The sequence below is a fragment of the Triticum urartu genome, chromosome 1 (assembly GCF_003073215.2).
Source record: "Triticum urartu cultivar G1812 chromosome 1, Tu2.1, whole genome shotgun sequence".
NCBI classification, from domain to species: domain Eukaryota; kingdom Viridiplantae; phylum Streptophyta; class Magnoliopsida; order Poales; family Poaceae; genus Triticum; species Triticum urartu.
Genome location: NC_053022.1, coordinates 113,816,935 through 113,834,004, shown reverse-complemented (window position 1 = coordinate 113,834,004; position 17,070 = coordinate 113,816,935). Strand labels below are relative to the sequence as shown.

Below are 17,070 nucleotides of genomic sequence, written 5' to 3'. Positions count from 1 at the left end.
GGCATGCATCGCCTCAAATTGTCCGTATAGTAGCTCGTATTTCTGCTCATTCTAATTATTGATAGGGGGCAGAAGCAAGCGGCGGGTCATCGACGCGTAGGTAGGAGCCGGGTTCCACGCAAATCATGATGGCTCATGCAGCACAATGACAGTGTTGACAGGCGGTAGGGCTACGCGCGCAGTGCCCTTGGTCCAGCAAGGATCTGACTGATGCTTTACGTGTTTAATGCCCAATTTGCTGACAACATTAGGAGGAAAGGCCCTTGAAGCAAATGCCCTTGATTCCTGAATTAGCTAGGAGCCGCCTCAAGTATGATGCATGTATCACTGGACGGAAGCCATCTGTCCAACGACGTGGAATTTTCTTGACCTTCTAGCAAAGCTTAACTGACACTGCGTATTTAGCTTATTCCATAAAATTCAAATGGCACTAGTTGCCTGCTTGTTATGACCTGATCCAGAGATCTCTTCCAGAGCTACTAGGCATCAAGATGGCATCCGGACCTCAGCTCGGCTGGACTTTTGCCTTCAGTATATTTTCGCTCTAGTGTGAGCAACGCCATCTTGAAATCACCAGGAGGAGCGAAAGACCGCTAACAGTAATTGAATCCCCAGCCGAACCCTTCCCCTATCAACAGCCTTTTGAGTAGCAATGGCATCACGGGTATGTAGGCGAAGACGAGCAGCGGAAACAGGGCCGGGGGTTCATGTTAGAATAAATCCAAAGCCATCATCAATCTACCGAGGACTAAGCAATCACATGAGAAACGACACCAAGATTTGTTAACGAAGTTCACCGATATGGTTACATCCCCGGAGCCTGACTACGGGTGCTCCTCCCCGTGACACACCGTCACAATACCGCACTCCGTCCGCCCGGGCGCCGGCACACGCCGCCGGCTCCCCCTGCGTGCCCGTTCTATTATGTTGGCATAGGTTACATCGTGTGTCTAGCCCCGCTATATATGAGAGGTCTAAGATACAAGTGTCCTATTAGGACACGACTCCATATCCTGTCTACACACCGTACGATTCCAAGTCCAACTGTAACCTAACTTGTACAATAATATTCGACACAATTCTAACAAACTCCACCTTGGCGAATATTCTTCACCACCTTGAATTCATCCATGCATCGAACCCCCTTGTACATTGGACTTGAGATACGCCATGAGCATCGCTGCTACTCCCAGACTCCATGTGACTCCACCTGCAACTTGTAGTCCCTTCTTTTCTTGACCACAGTCAACACTCGAGCAAAATTAAGTTCCTTGTTACTCTAGTCCGTGCTCCCAACTTCCGGAGAATCCGTTCAATGCCATCACGCACCGACTACTGTCTGCATGAAAAATGAACAACTCACATATTGGACGCCACATATAAGAGTTACCTGAACTCAACATCACCGCTCTTTCTTGACCGCCTGTCTGAAACTTGAAGGAATTTCACCGTCGCCCTGTGTCACCTTGAGTCAAATTTGCAGTTGTCTCACCCTTCTTCCGGATAGTCTCTGGTATGTCCCACGGCTATAGCACTCCGCCTCCTTCTGTATATATCATCTGCACTGTGCCATGTGCACTGAACACGACAGAATATACGGCCATGTACACTCTCCGCTTTTGACATTAGGACTTTCCGCCACTTTCGCAGATTCTCCCTGGTCAACTTCTGTCCATCAACCGGCACCAATAGACCCAGTCACCAACTCGAATCTGGTACTCGTCAACACTGCTTCAGCACCCCTGCACAATTTGTCTGACCACATGTCTGACCACCAGTGCCTTGGCTTGTCACTGTGTCCCGTGCTTACCGCATGCCTCGCCGCTATAACCGCGTCGAGCCTCTGCTGTCCTGGTCGAGTCTCCCGGGTAGCTAGCCCTCACTGCCTCAACCCCCACTGCAGAGAACCACCGATCATTACCGACCGATGCCGAGTATCACGTCTTCATCAGACCATTGGGCCCCCGGTCTGATCCACGTGTCTCTCACTATCCCGCTGAAATAGGCTTCGACTCTCCATGCATTTACGCCGTAGCCCCTCCATCAGTACAGAGTGTAGTCATCCATCAGATTCCAACTCCACCTTCAACGTGACTCCATGTAGCTGCGCCTTGCTACCCCGCGCCTTGTCGACTTCAAGCTCTCTCATATGTGCACCATCTTGAATCAACCCCGCGCCATAGTCTATCGAAGCCGCACAAGCCCTCAGGCCTGCACCACGTGTTTCCACGCCTCAAAAGTTGGCCATCATCAGCATCACGCTCCTATGTTGTCGTTGCTCAAATCACCGCCGTCTTCTTCTTTGACCGACATCCCCGTCGATCCGTCAGACAGTCCAGTCCGACCCAGCAGAAATTATCCAACTGCAACCATACTCCACCATGCGTCGTGTCCACCCGCACATCTCCGTGCATTGCCCGACGCCCTGTGTCTGCATGATCCTGACAACGCGCTTGTCCGCGCGCTCCGTTGCGTGTCCACACGCTCCAAGCCATCCGATCAAACCAACCTAGCAAAACTTCCATGCAAACTTGAACGGACAAATCTCTTGTCTGCAAATTATCTTGCCCATGTTTGATATATTAACTTCTCTGTGCACCCAGCAGAAAATGAGATCTCAATGATCCATCCCAACTACTCCCGTGCACACGCGTTGGACCTAGCAAGTCCTCTTTTTTTTTAACCAAACAAATCTCACATCTGACCATAGCAACGCACATCTCAATCCCAGCAAACGCATGCATGCCACGCTTGCACACCAGGCCTCCTTCAGCCATTCGGCTCCTAAGGCCTTGGCTGCATCTGGGCCTTAGGCTAGGCACTCTTGGGCCTCTCGCCCACAGGCCGCACGAACTCACTAGCGCATCGTGCAACGGCCGCATGCCCTAGCGCTGCTGGTCCTCGTCTTCAGCGTGATACCAGCCGCCGCGCGCACTTGTGATCGAACCTCCTGCATGCCGAGCCTCAGACCACGCCGCGTACGCACCTGACGCAGCTTCCTGGACCGCCACGCGAGCCATGCTGCAGCGCTTCTACACGGGACCGACCGAGACTCCCGCTGCCTGCCGTACACCCGTGCGCCGCCGAGAACTCCAGCTGCTAATCGATTTGCCTCCTGCTCTGGATTGCTTCTTGCACTCGCCGACTTCTGCTGCTTCAGAAAATTCCATCGATCGTCCTGGATTTTCCGTCGACTACCATGAGATTGCTCCCGATCGCCTAACACACCACGGATCGAACTAATTTCTTTCGCAGCCTTCGGCATCACCTCCAGATCAACAACCGCAGCCTCAAATCGAACCTTGCTCATGATACCACTTGTTAGAATAAATCCAAGGCCACCATCAATCTACCGAGGACCAAGCAATCACATGAGGAACGACACCGAGATTTGTTAACGAGGTTCACCGATATGGCTACATCTCCGGGGCCTGACTACGGACACTCCTCCCCGTGACACCGTTACAATACCGCACTCCGCCCACCCGGGCGCCGGCACACGCCGCCGGCTCCCCCTGCGTGCCCGTGCTATTATGTTGGCATGGGTTACATCGTGTGTCTAGCCCCGCTATATATGAGAGGTTTAGGATACAAGCGTCCTACTAGGACACGACTCCATGTCTACACACCGTACGATTCCAAGTCCAAGTGTAACCTAACTTGTACAATAATATTTGACACAATTCTAACACTGCACATGCGGAAACAGGGCTGGCTTGGAGCGAGGCCACAACATCGGCCGTAGCGCTGAGTTGAGGCAAGGTGCGGCAGCGGCTCGGCGCGCCAGCTCGGCGTGAGGCCATAAATCGGAGGCAGGCGGCAGCTCGTCTGACGGCGAGTGACGGCTCAGCAGTTGACACGGGCGGCCGGAACATGCTGCGGCAACGGCGGCTCACAGCGGACGCGCCGGAACGCGGCAGAAGCGAGAGACCGCGGACGCGCCGGAGGAGGCGCTTCAGAGGCGGAGGACCCGGCCGGGCGGATCGATCCATAGCGGCAGGGCTTGCTTGCTTCAGAGCAAGCGGCGAGTGCTGCAGGAGTTCAACCGAAGGTGGCCGAGCACAGCGGCAATTTTGACAGAGGCAGAACGCGGTTGCTGCTGATTGCTCATCTTCTTTCTCTTGTCCATGATCTGTAGCGGATAGAACACATGCACGCGTAAGCTTCATGTATAAGTCATTTGACCTCAGCTGAAGTTAACATGTTGTCTTAATTAGTAGTAGCATCGGGGAAAACAGCCAGTGTTGCATGCTGATAGGATTTGACCACCTCGTCAAGACGGGCGCAATGCTTCTCCAAAATGCCTTGTTTTCGTTCAGTCTTTGATGAACGGCCCGTATTTCAGGTCGGACAGAAATCCAATAGCATCTGGGAGAGTCGGCTAAGCAAAGGCGGCTCTCGGCGCAAGCGGCGCGTGGTTTTGGTGGTTCGGCAATAGAAACCGAGGTGATTCGGAGTCAGAGACGACTCGCAGCGAAGGAGAGGGCCGCGGCGGGTCATGGCGATTTGGCGCGAGTGGCGAGCCGGTTGCGGATCCGCAACAAGGGCGGCAGTGGCTGCTTTTTGTGAGGTCGAGGTGGTTCACATACTTGAAGTAGGAGGGCTCTCTTATCCAGCACTTGTGGAGGCCGCGGAGGAAGGCGGCAGTGGCCGCGCCGGCGAGCCCACAACAGCGAGGCGCGGCTCACGGTAGAGGCTGACTAGCCTAACCCCGCCGCGCTCGATGATAACTCGTAGATGTGTATTCTATTAATTTAAAAGTAGAACACTGCACGCTCATTTGATGTCAAAATGACATATAGAGATAACAAATAGACCAAACATACGAATATATTGAAACCTTGCAAACACAGGGATACAAAGATACAAATTAAAAGTGGCACATTCTTGAGACAAACAAATTATTGGATCTACATACAATTCGCTGCAAACAGAGAACTGTATGTAAAGATACAAACAGGTTATATTGATAAGCTAAAAGTAGCTGCTAGTGGATTAGATCATCCTAGTATATCCTCCTGCAGGATTGGTGCCTGTGATGTAATGATAAAGTGATTTTGCAAATTCTTGCATACGTCCGACGGGAGGGTGTGCGCCTGTGTATGTGATAATAGGATCGTCGCTGTCTGTGGGACCAACTTATGTTTCTGCAAATATGACTCTGTTCATATTGGGCAAATGAACAACCAACCGCTCGACAGAAGGTTGGCGACCATGGATATTGTATGCAAACAATCTCCAAAAAGCCTCACAAGCAGACAGATACTTATACATTTCAAAATTTCATTTTATAAGAACGAATCAATAAGAAACATAAATATATGTAAATATATTAACAAACCTGCATTTGATATAGTCGTCAATTTCATTCCTCCCAATAGGACATGGAACAGTGAAAACACCTGGGGGTCTATCTTCAACGTGGAAACGCATACGAACTACATCATGACCCTTTGTGAGATATTTGAACAAATATTTTAACAAGTTCGTCTTGTTGCACCACTCAACGTTTATATGTGCATCAAATCTCTTCAACAATTTCATATTATACGAAACAACCCATTGATTTCCCAGACGTAGCGAATCCTTTTGTCTAAGTACATACAAACCAGTATCACGTCGACGGTAAACTGGATATCCAACATGGTCAACCATTGTATCCTCGCTCAACGGTTTAGGAAAGCGCTTGGAACAACAATTGTTCTTCATGCAGGCACACTTAGTATTATACACTCCACAAGGACCATGCACCATAAACTCATCAACAAGAGCATAACCTAATGGATCAACTAAAGGATCCGGCAGCTCTGCAGAAATTAGTCCATCTATAAACGAAGGAGAAGGATCTTTGGTATCCGCCTTCAACCACACCAACGTGTGCGTATGTGGCAGCCCTCTCTTTTGGAACTCCACAACATATAAGTCTACAGATATTTAAAAGAAATTATGGTACGTCAGAAATTCATACAGAGAGGAGTTAACTTATTGCAAAAAGAAAAGAAGTAGAAGAAAGAACTAACATGCTTGAACGGCACCAAAAAAGGTACCATCTTTAACCCCATCAAGAAATTCCTCATACTTCATACTGAAAACTCGAGTAGTAATATCAGGACGATCAGCCGTAGTCTGTCCAGGTTCGGCAGCGAGAGCATCAGCAATCTCTTGCCGCCTAGGATTACATGTAAAAGTAATAAACAAATCAGGTGCACCATACTGCCGACAGATTGCCATCCCGTCATGATAATTCAGAAGCATATACCGCGGGCCGCCTGTAAAACTGCCATGCAGTATAAACTGCACACCAACATTCTTGCCAGTTGAATTACCCTCACCCATAGCATCAGATATGCCTTGATAGGTCTCAGATCGAAGATTATGTTGCTTACGGAAATGATACTCTAGACGATCAGCCTCTACACAAAAGTAAGCATTGACAGCAATTTGCTGGCTCAGCCGACCACAACTTGTGTAAGGATTCACCTCGCCTTCACGATAGCGAGCATAGTACTTATAGTACTCCAACATGGTAACCTGACCACGAGAAATGCCAGCATCTTCGGGATTACAGTCGACATCATCGTCGGAATCTTCGCCGTCCATACAACCTTCGGCCTGCACATTTGCATAACATGTGGCCGGGAAACCACTAGCATGAACATATCTAATGCCACGGTGATAGCTCTTGTCACCATATGGGAAAAGTATAGGATATTGTAAAGCCATAAGGTTGCAATTAAGTGAAGATATATGCTTCAACGAACCAGACCGCGTCTCAGCAATGACGTCAAACCTTCTGCATTCAGGTGTCAGATCACCAACAATAAGGGCAGCCACTTCAGAAGCAGTAGGGCCAGAAAAACGTGTACCATGGGCACCACCATCGTTGCCCAAAAAACGAATCGAGACAACAGAAACACCAGGAGTACAGAGACTCTGTCGTGCAATTCTAAATTTGTGCACCAAACGGTGATGCACATTAAGCATGTTTATCAATGAAGAAACAATCTCAGGATCAGGTTCAAGGGAAGAAGATTCTTCTCTGTCAAACACATTCAACCTACAGTCCAACTAGTCAGCAGAGTCTATCATGAACAATTGCGCAAACTTGGGAGTTGCACCCTCAGCCGGCAACAATGAACCTATACGATGGTAGACAACCCCATTCATCTTGAAAACATATGGAGCACCTCCAACATTGATACTGCGGTCAACCTGTGCACCCAACTACGTAAAACAGAACATAAAATTATACTGCCGTATTAATCGCATGAACCGAGAGGAAACCGCGTCTCCATCAAAACGCATCAGCCTATCCAAAGGAGAAGGCCAATCACCAAATTTCGACAACGAAATCCTACCCGTCCGACAGCATCCCGTGTAAACAGGAGAGCGAGAAGTTACGTCAGCATGGTGAACAGATCCTTCACGGAACCAAAAGAAAGCCCCACAGTGATGGCAACACAAATCCGGCCCGCCATAATAGGAACGCCTCCTAAAAGTAGCTGCAAGACAGAAAACCAAGTCGGCAAAACAGATCGACAACAAGACGTACGCGTAAACCATACATTATATGCACTCACCCTTAAGCAGTTGGATGTAATCCTTAGAAAAAGGAGGCTGCATCCCACGCACTGAAAATAAACGGGAAAAATACATAAACACATGCAACAGCAACTGGGAAAAAGTAAACACAGCAAGCAAGAAGAGCACCTCTTTTCCGACCCAACCAGTACGATCGCACCACCGTCCGCTTACGGCAGGCATGCAAAACACGCAAAACACGCAAGTGTTCCATAATAGGAGTAGGCAACACTGAAATGACAACCACGTACACAAATTAGAACCATTTTTGAAAGAGAACCATAAAATCCAAGAAAAGCACAGGCATATTTACAAAACTGAACTTACCATTACCAAGAGGAGTAGGCCGACCGAAGGCACCACCAGCACATAAGGGCACCACTCTTGGACGACAGCGGGAAAATGTACTGCCGCCCAATGAACCATGAAGGCAAACACCAGCAGGAAAACCGGCAGGACAAACATTCGATCCGTCAACAACTTGGACAGACAAACTATCTGAAACAAACATTGGACGGACCACATTAGAATCCTAAAAATGAGCACAACATTGAACAGCTAGATGGAGCAGCACCACAGGTATGAAATAAGTAGCCTGATAGAGCAGAAAGCTAACCAGGTCGCACACTGACAGACCGAACAGCCGAAGCAAACCCGTCGACCGCTGAAGAAGAACCCGCACTAATAGCAGAACCTGCAGACAAAAAAGCAACAAATCAATACCCACAACAATTAAATCAACAAGAAGAAACACAGGAAAGCAATAAGAGGCCGCACATGCATTCGCATACATGTAGAAAAAATTGAACGCACTCACCAATGATACAATCTACAGGCCGCTTCCCTAATGAAATCTCCCGACGGCGACTATCAACGTCCACATTAAAATCTTCCGGCGAATCGAATCGGTGGGCACCTACAATATGAATCAACCAATTAAAACGACGACAACCTAGACCAAGGAGCACAAGATCAATATGAAAAAAAGCACAACCAGAGAAAAACAAAGGAGCTCACCAATCCGAGAAGAACGGAACGGCCGGCGAGGACCATACCGGAAGCGGCAATCCGAATCAACTGTAGCTGGCCGGCCACACCCACCAGCGGCTGCCATCGCCGACGACGAATCCACGGAAGAAAGGCGATCACCAGCGCGGCGCACACGGGCAATAACGGCCACCCGAATCCCAGGAGGGCGGCCCCGACGGCGTCCGCCGGATCGAACAGCAGCAGGCCCAACCATCGCCCGACCGTCAGTACTGCTCAAGAAAGAAGAAGGGCAGGCAGAAGCGAAGGGAATGAGGAACGGGCGCAGAAGGGCAGCAGTATTTATAGGAAACGGCGGGAGAGAAGAAACCAAATTGGAAACGGGCAGCGAAGGCGGCGCAGAAATTCCCATAGGATTCCATCGAAGTGGCAACCGCCAGCGCGAGAGATCGGGAAGATGCAGGCGGCGACCGACTCCAGGCGAGCATACGTGGCAGCTAATAGAAATAAAAAAAGGAAATAAGTAGCAGCGCATGCAGAAAGGTCCAAAACAAAACGTAGACAAATTGGTCTCCACATAGGCAGGACATGCAGCCAATACGGAACTGAGGGCAACGCATAGCATGCAACCAATCAGCAAGGGCGGCATCATTTTTTAATAATTCCCATCGACGGCCGCTCCGTGCACCCAGCTGCGTACCCGCCTGTGTCCCCCACTATTACACGTGTTGCACATCCATTGGTCGTTTTTCTATGATAGAAAAAATTCAGAAAAACGTGATAAACTAAACCTGGCCAGGTTTAGTATATTTAGAATAAGGCACGGAGGCGGAACAGAGACGCCTCGAGGCCGGGTGGCTCGGAACGATTTCGAGCAGAAGCGGCTGGTTGTGGTGGAATGTCAGTAGAGGTGCGTCAGTGAGGCCTCTGCCGTGGATCCCAACAGAGTCAGTGCGAGGGTGTGGCGAGGCAACTCGAGGCCGGTGCGCCGGAGATGACCCAGCTAAGGTGGTTGTTCAATCCGCGGTGGCTCACCGCGAGGGCGGCCACGGCCGGGTCATGCGGAGGCGGCTCACGGACGAAGATGACAGCGACCTTGCGGCTTGAGTCCGAGCCCGAAGAAAAGTCCTTGGGCGACTCGGAATGGGTGCGGCGACTCTTGGCACCAAGGCGGACTCGATGACGAAGGCGTGGTTATCCAAGGAGGCGGCGCTCGAGTCCGTGGTCGAGGCCGCAAAAACAAAGAGTGGGGTCCATGGAGTCGACTCGGCGAAGCGGAGGCAGGCCTGCTCGAGATTGCACGTTTATTTCGGCGAGTCTCTGCTAGTTCTGACAATTTGTATTGCTCCGTCCTTTCCGCCGTGAGCTGTGTGGCAAATCTGGACCAATGGAGTATTATTTATCAATCCACGGAACTCTGATCTGTCGATGTAGTGCTAGAAAAATTGCTGACAAGTTTAGAATTCTGTGCCACTTGATGCTCCATGATTGCACAGCTGTTGTGGACAGAAGACATCTGCAATGCCCATGCTTCTGAACCATGGCGACGCTTGACGCTGATCCAATCAGTCTCGCCGACACGTGACTGCTTTAAAAAAACAAAGTTGATCTGGTTTTGGATTGGGTGTTGCATCAGTCTTGTCAACTCGGCGACTTTAAGGCAGCGCACCTAGCGCAACCCTAATTTCTTGGATTCTTCTTCATCCTGGCGATCGTGAGCCCTTCAAGAATTTAACATCATCGTACGCAGGCCTCACGGTAGGCGTCAACTGACCTGAAATTGTCACGGCAGATGTCCTCAGTGTCAAGACTTAGTCGCGAGACCAACACATCCATGTGGTAGCTTGAGAGGGGTTGAGTGGAACGAGAGACGCGATGTTTTACCCAGGTTCGGCCCCTCACGGTGGAGGTAAAAGCCTACGTCCTGCTTCATTGATATTGATGATGATGATCACGATTACAAGGGAGCTCTATCTCGAGAGCTATTGAGTTGTCTGTCTAAACCTAACTTATCAAAAACCTCTCCTCTTGTGGTGCCCTGCCCCTTCTTATATAAGTTAGAGGGGCGGGTTACATGTGGATTCCTATTAGGATTAGGACTAGTCTACCTTCTAATACAAACCGGATACAAGTCCGGTTCTTAACTCCTTGTAAGGTAAATATTCCTCATGCCTTTCCTCTTAAACCGGCCCACCATTAACATAAACCGGCCTTCTGGGCCTTGGGCCTTGTCATCCGTCTGTCCCGCCTGCTAGGTTACCAGTGAGTCATAATGTTCAGGCAGGTTGCTTGTAAACCGTCTGATCAGGGCGGGTCGCCAGTGAATCGCCAAGTGTAAACTGGGTCTCAAGTAAACCGCCAAGTCCGGCCGGGTCATATTTTCGGCCGGGTTATACCGCGGGGTATATCCCCGACAGGCGGCGAGCTTCACAGGCACTGGGCCTTCTTCACAGGTACTGGCCTTGCTTCATATCGCCAGACAAGGGCCCCGCCTTGCGCCTCACTCTGCCGCCATCGATGGCGACCGGAAACCAAGGACGACGCCAATGGGGCAGAGCGGTCGCCAGCGGTTCCCCCGACGACCACGAGTCCCCTGCCAGGGGCAGGCCCTGGGGCACCTCCCCGGCAGGGGGCCTACCTCCTGAGAATGCCTTGCTCCGACCGCCATGGGGACGAACCCGAATCTCGGCCCCTCTCCTGCAGCCCCCTGCGCCCTCCTCCTGAGGGGTATGAGGCTGCAGAATTGGGGCAGCCACCTGCTGTGGCGACCTGTATCTCCTGCGACCCATGGTTAGCATAAGCTTGCTCCTGAGGGATGAGTGGTACCCGATAGTTGCCGCCGCCGGTGCGGCTGTCGAGGCTCTCTTGTGGTTCCTGAAAGAGCTCAGCTCCTAGCGTCTCCTCGCCCCAGCCTGGCCTGAGGAATGAGCCATGATCTTCTTCCAGCGCGCACCCCTGATCCACCATGCGGGGCACGTAAGCTTCTGGGGCCACCGCCCCGTGCGCCTCGCTGTAGCGCCCCGCATGCCATGCAGCCTGGCTTGGAGCACCGTCTTGGGGGTGATGGCGCGGCGGTCCGTCGAAGCCGAAGGCCACGGCGGGCACCCCTTCGCTGGCCTGATAAGAGGCCGGCGCGACTTGTCGCCTGGTGCCGGCGGGGTGTTGGCGCTGAATGGCCCTGGAGTCCGCCAGAAGTTGCATGCACGCGCATGACGCCGCCATACGGCCTGCCTTGGGTCTGGGGTGGCAGCTGGACGCAGAAAGGAGGTGTCCCTGAGGCGGCGGCGTCTAGGAGCTCGGCGACTCGCTCCAGCAACACGTCGCGGCCGCCCTCCAGCAGCAGACACCGTAGCAGCTCTCGGGCCACCGTGAGCGCGACCCTGGAGTTTGCTTGCTCCCGTCGGGTGTACGGCGCCGTGGCCGCGGCGTGGTTTGAGGCCCTTGCTGCGGCCCGCACCTGTCATGGTGTGAGGGTAGGCGGCGTCTGGCCGCGTTGCCCGCGCCCCGCAGCGCCCTGCGGAGCGCAGGCTGCCTGAGGCGCAAGGTTGAGGTCGCCTTGGGCCAGTGACACGGCGTGGGCGGGCCATGCTACCCAACGGTCGGCGTTGGCAGCCGGGTCGCTTGACATCTGAACGGCGAGGCGACGGAACGCGATGCGGAGGAAGAAGGATTCCGGCGCAACCCTACCTGGCGCGCCAAATGTCGGATTTCGGGTTCCAGCAGAACCTTGAGGTTCGAACACTGGGGTGCGCATGGAGATCTCTCCCCTACCGATCTACGTCCAATCTCCTCGCGTGATCTAAGCTGGAAACAATGAACAACACAAGGGACACAAGGTTTATACTGGTTCGGGCCACTGTTGTGGTGTAATATCATACTCCAGTGTGTGGTGTGGTGGATTGCCTCAGGGGCTGATGATGAACAGTACAAGGGAAGAACAGCCTCTCAAGAGGTGTTCTTGAGCTGGTGCGATGAACTGCTTGGGCGAGTTCAGTCGCCTCTCTCTCTGCTAGGGCTCTATCAGATCTCTAGCCCTTTGGGTGTGTTGATCTCTCCGGGGTGTTCTTCTACTCTGTGGTCGCTAGCTCTATTTATAGAGGCCCTGGGCCTCTTCCCAAATAATGAGCGGGAAGGGCGCCAACAATTGGCCATTTTGAAGGGGAACATCTAGTACAAGTTATCCTGACCAAAGGTGGTCTTCGGGTGCCAAAAGTACTGGTGATGACATCGTCTTGGGCTCCACGGTGACCTTCGTCCTACCGCTGTTGGTCTTGGTATCGTTGCACCAGAATGGTAACCTTTGCCCGGTGCCTTGGCCTGTGCTTGCCCCCTTTGCACCAAAGGGGAAACAAGGACACTGCGCAGGCCGGCGCCCGCCTGGTCTCGATCGTCATGGCTTGCGTCACGGGCTCCTCGTGAGGTACCCCTGCCTTGATCTCTCCGCCTCCTCGCGAGCCTGCCTGATGAGGCTGCCTCTGAGGAAGCTTCCGGTCGTCCGCCCCACGAGGCTTGGTCCCTCGCGAGGGTCTTGAGCCTGAGCTGATGAAGATGGGTCGCGCTGGGCCCCCACTTGAGCCACGCCGCAGGCCGCAGGCAGGCAAGTCTGGGGACCCCCGTTCCTAGAACGCCAACACATGCGAGGCCACCAACGAGAGTAATACTCTAATGGTGGCCCGTCTAGGCACAGGTGAATAAGTATCAAAGAAATCTTCCTCTTCTTTCTGGTCATAACCCTTGGCCACAAGCCTAGCCTTGTACTTTTCAATCGTACCATCAAGCCTAAGTTTCTTTTTGAACACCCACTTACATCCCAATGGTTTGCAACCATAGGGACGCTCAGTGATCTCCCATGTCCCGTTAGCCATGATGGAATCCATCTCGCTACGGACCGCATCCTTCCAGTAGTTAGCTTCTGGTGAGGCATACACTTCTGAAATAGAAGTAGGAGTATCATCCACGAGGTACACGAAGAAATCACCACCAAAGGTCTTTGCAGTCCTTTGTCTCTTTCCCCTACCAAGGGTTTCCTCGTCATCCTCCTCGGGATTTTCATCATGTGTTTGTTCATATATTCCATAGGGATGGCAGGTTCAGGAGTCTCCTCAGATTTCTGTCTAGAAGTGCTTTGCATATCTCTCATGGGAAAAATATCCTCGAAGAATGTAGCATCCTTAGACTCCATAATTGTACCGACCTTCTGGTCAGGTACCTCAGATTTCACTACTAGAAATCTATAGCCAACACTGTTCTTAGCGTAGCCCAAATTAACGCAGTCCATAGTCTTTGGTCCAAGCTTACGCTTTTTGGGGATCGGCACATTGACTTTCACCAAACAACCCCAAGTACGCAAGTACGAGAGTGTTGTCCTTCTCTTTGCCCATTTCTCATAGGGAGTGACCTCATTATTGTCGGTGTCAAAACCGGCGGATCTCGGGTAGGGGGTCCCGAACTGTGCGTCTAGGCGGATGGTAACAGGAGGCAAGGGACACAATGTTTTACCCAGGTTCGGGCCCTCTTGATGGAGGTAAAACCCTACGTCCTGCTTGATTAATATTGATGATATGGGTAGTACAAGAGTAGATCTACCACGAGATCAAGGAGGCTAAACCCTAGAAGCTAGCCTATGGTATGATTGTTGTTTGTCTTACGGACTAAAACTCTCCGGTTTATATAGACACCGGAGAGGGCTAGGGTTACACAGAGTCGGTTACAATGGTAGGAGATCTACATATCCGTATCGCCAAGCTTGCCTTCCACGCCAAGGAAAGTCCCTTCCGGACACGGGACGAAGTCTTCAATCTTGTATCTTCATAGTCCAGGAGTCCGGCCGAAGGTATAGTCCGGCTATCCGGACACCCCCTAATCCAGGACTCCCTCAATTATCCTTTGTCGGAACTTTATTCAGGTCATGGCATGCCCTCAATATAACCTCCCCCACCATGCCTTAGATAAACCTGATGTATCTAACATGGCGTTAACCAAATCAGTTAGAGTATGGTTTTTCCGCTCGGCAACCCCGTTTGACTGTGGTGAATAGGGAGGCGTCCTCTCATGAATAATGCCATGTTCTGCACAGAAGGAATCAAACTCACTCGAGAAGTACTCTCCACCACGATCTGACCGGACTCGTTTAATTTTCTTTTCAAGTTTATTCTCAACTTCTGCCTTATAGATTTTAAAGTAGTGTAGAGCCTCATCTTTAGTATTTAACAGATACACATAGCAATATCTAGTGGAATCATCTATCAATGTCATGAAGTATTTCTTTCCACCTTTAGTCAACACACCATTCATCTCACAAAGATCAGAATGTATGAGTTCTAATGGTGCCAAGTGTCTCTCCTTCGCGGCCTTGTGATGCTTGCGAGGTTGTTTAGCTTGCACACATGAGAGGCACTTAGAACCTTTGGCCAAAGTAAAATTCTGGATTAAATCCAACTTGGGTAGCCTTGTCATAACATCGAAACTAATGTGAGAAAGACGTGAATGCCAAACTTCAGATTCATTAACATTCGAATGAACATGGTTCACGACTTTATTACAAAAATCTGCGAGGGAAAGGCGGAACATCCCTCCGCTCTCATAACCTTTTCCAACAAAGAGTCCATATTTCGTAACAACTAATTTATTAGACTCAAAAACCAACTCAAACCCTTCTCTACATAGAAGGGAGCCACTAACGAGGTTCTTCTTGATGGCGGGGACATGTTGCATGTTCTTTAGCTGCACGATTCTTCCCGAAGTAAACTTCAGATCGACCGTGCCAACACCATGAACAGAAGCACTTGCGCCATTCCCCATCAATACGGACTCGTGGCCTGTGACCTGGTAAGAAGTGAACAATGAAATGTCAGCACACACATGTACACCTGCACCTGTGTCCACCCACCAATCGGTGGGCTGAAACACTGAAAAAACAGTAAATAAATTACCGTAGCCAGGTGCACCATTCTCATTGTTGTCCACAATCATGTTGACGGACTTGGAGTACTCCTGTCCTGACTTCTTGTACTTGTTTGGGCACTTGTTGACCCAATGTTCAACCGAACTGCAAGTAAAGCAGCCCTCATCCTTCTTGTTCTTCCTGAAGGTCTTCTTACCCTTCTTCTTAAAGTCGATATTGTGTTGGACACCGTTCTTTCCCTTGGGCTTGTGGGAGTTGAAGTTCTTCTAGTTCACCATGTTGGCGACAGAAGTCCCTTCGGCCCCTTTTCCGTGCGACTCCTTTGCCCTTGAATTCTTCTCAACACTCAGATGGCCAATGACATCCTCCACAGAGAATTCATGCCTCTGATGTTTTAGAGTGGTGGCAAAGTTCCTCCAGGAATTAGGGAGCTTAGCCATTATGCAGCCCGCGACAAACTTGCCCGATAACTCGCACTTAAGAAGTTCAAGCTCCTTAACAATGCATATTATCTCATGAGCCTGCTCCAATACAGGACGGTTTTCAACCATCTTGTAATTGTGGAACTGCTCTATAATATACATCTCGCTCCCGGCATCGGTGGCCCCGAACTTAGATTCGAGCTCCTCCCACAAGTCCTTGGCGACATGCACATGTAAATATGCGTTGACCAATTTATCTCCGATCATGCTAAGAACTACTCCCAGGAACACAACGGTGGCCTCCTTGAATGCCTTCTCCTGTTCAGGAGCAATCGTTCCCGTGGAGACACTGGTGACCCAGAACACGTTCATAGCCGTGACCCATAAAGTGGTCTTAGTCTGCCAACGCTTAAAATACGAACCGGTAAACTTATCCGGTTTCAGTGCAGCGGCAAAGCCACTTGTCAAAAAATTCGTACACATAATAGGTTTTTGGATTGTTGAGTAAATAGGCAATTTCTCGATTAAATTAATCCACGAGTAAATCACTCGCATGGCATTGACACAAATAAACGCATACTGATATTCAGTCAAGCTAGCACATACTACGCTAATTGCAGAAAGATCTATGTATAACGCTAGCATGGCTAAAACAGAAAACAGTAGGAGCGGGATAAATGAGTTATACCCTCTAGTAGGCCATGTAGAGGCCGTGACTTTGGTGGCGGCAGCGGTGTCCTTCTTGTCGGCTAATCGCTGCCCAAAAACCTATTCGCCCCTCACCCCGTACAGGAACCAGAAGGGTGTGGTTTCAGAGACCTGCTCTCCCGTCGACCGTGTACGCGGCGGACGGGATGGAGTCACCGGCGGCAGCAGCAGCAAGGGAACGACGGTGGGCGTGCGCGTGGGAGCAGATGTGATCTGTTCGTGGTGGCTAGGGTTAGGAGAGACCGCACACTTATACAGGCGCAGCCGCATGGAGAGACATGGGCTCGACCCATGTCCGAGTCCGTGACAGCCTACGATCCAACGTCTCAGATCGTGGCCCAGTTGTCAGAGAACTATCCGTTAGTGACTGGCAAAAATAAGTGCGTAGGTGTGAGCTCGGCTCTGCTCAATCCCGCAACCCGCGGCGCGTCGTGACGAGGCGTGGCGTGGTGAGGCGGGCGGCGGAGG

At 51.0% G+C, this 17,070-nt stretch overlaps 1 protein-coding gene across 3 annotated transcripts; it reads right to left on the bottom strand.

Annotated features, from left to right (window-relative positions):
• Nucleotides 1-4,917: 4,917 nt before the first annotated feature.
• Nucleotides 4,918-9,030, bottom strand: LOC125551064. 3 transcript variants are annotated; one of them, XM_048714225.1, is made up of 9 exons: nt 8,599-9,029; nt 8,399-8,497; nt 8,198-8,275; nt 7,909-8,079; nt 7,711-7,812; nt 7,581-7,631; nt 7,359-7,502; nt 6,021-7,224; nt 4,948-5,924 (listed from the first exon to the last, which is right to left on the bottom strand). In XM_048714225.1, the coding sequence occupies exons 1-8, from the start codon at nt 8,978-8,980 to the stop codon at nt 7,208-7,210; spliced, it is 1,044 nt and encodes a 347-aa protein (XP_048570182.1). In that variant the 5' UTR covers nt 8,981-9,029; the 3' UTR covers nt 4,948-5,924; nt 6,021-7,207. The 3 variants fall into 3 exon arrangements, with proteins under 3 accessions (XP_048570170.1, XP_048570175.1, XP_048570182.1); XM_048714218.1 differs by having other exon boundaries at nt 4,947-5,924; nt 6,021-7,502; nt 8,599-9,030; XM_048714213.1 differs by lacking the exons at nt 7,581-7,631; nt 7,711-7,812; nt 7,909-8,079; ... (1 more) ...; nt 8,399-8,497; nt 8,599-9,029 and having other exon boundaries at nt 4,918-5,924; nt 6,021-7,495.
• Nucleotides 9,031-17,070: the final 8,040 nt, after the last annotated feature.

Coding starts and splice junctions, on each gene's coding strand:
- LOC125551064 (XM_048714213.1), bottom strand. CDS start 6,984: ATGCTTAATGTGCATCACCGTTTGGTGCACAAATTTAGAATTGCACGA. Junction 5,925..6,020: donor TTTTGGTGCCGTTCAAGCAT/GTTAGTTCTTTC, acceptor AAATATCTGTAG/ACTTATATGTTGTGGAGTTC.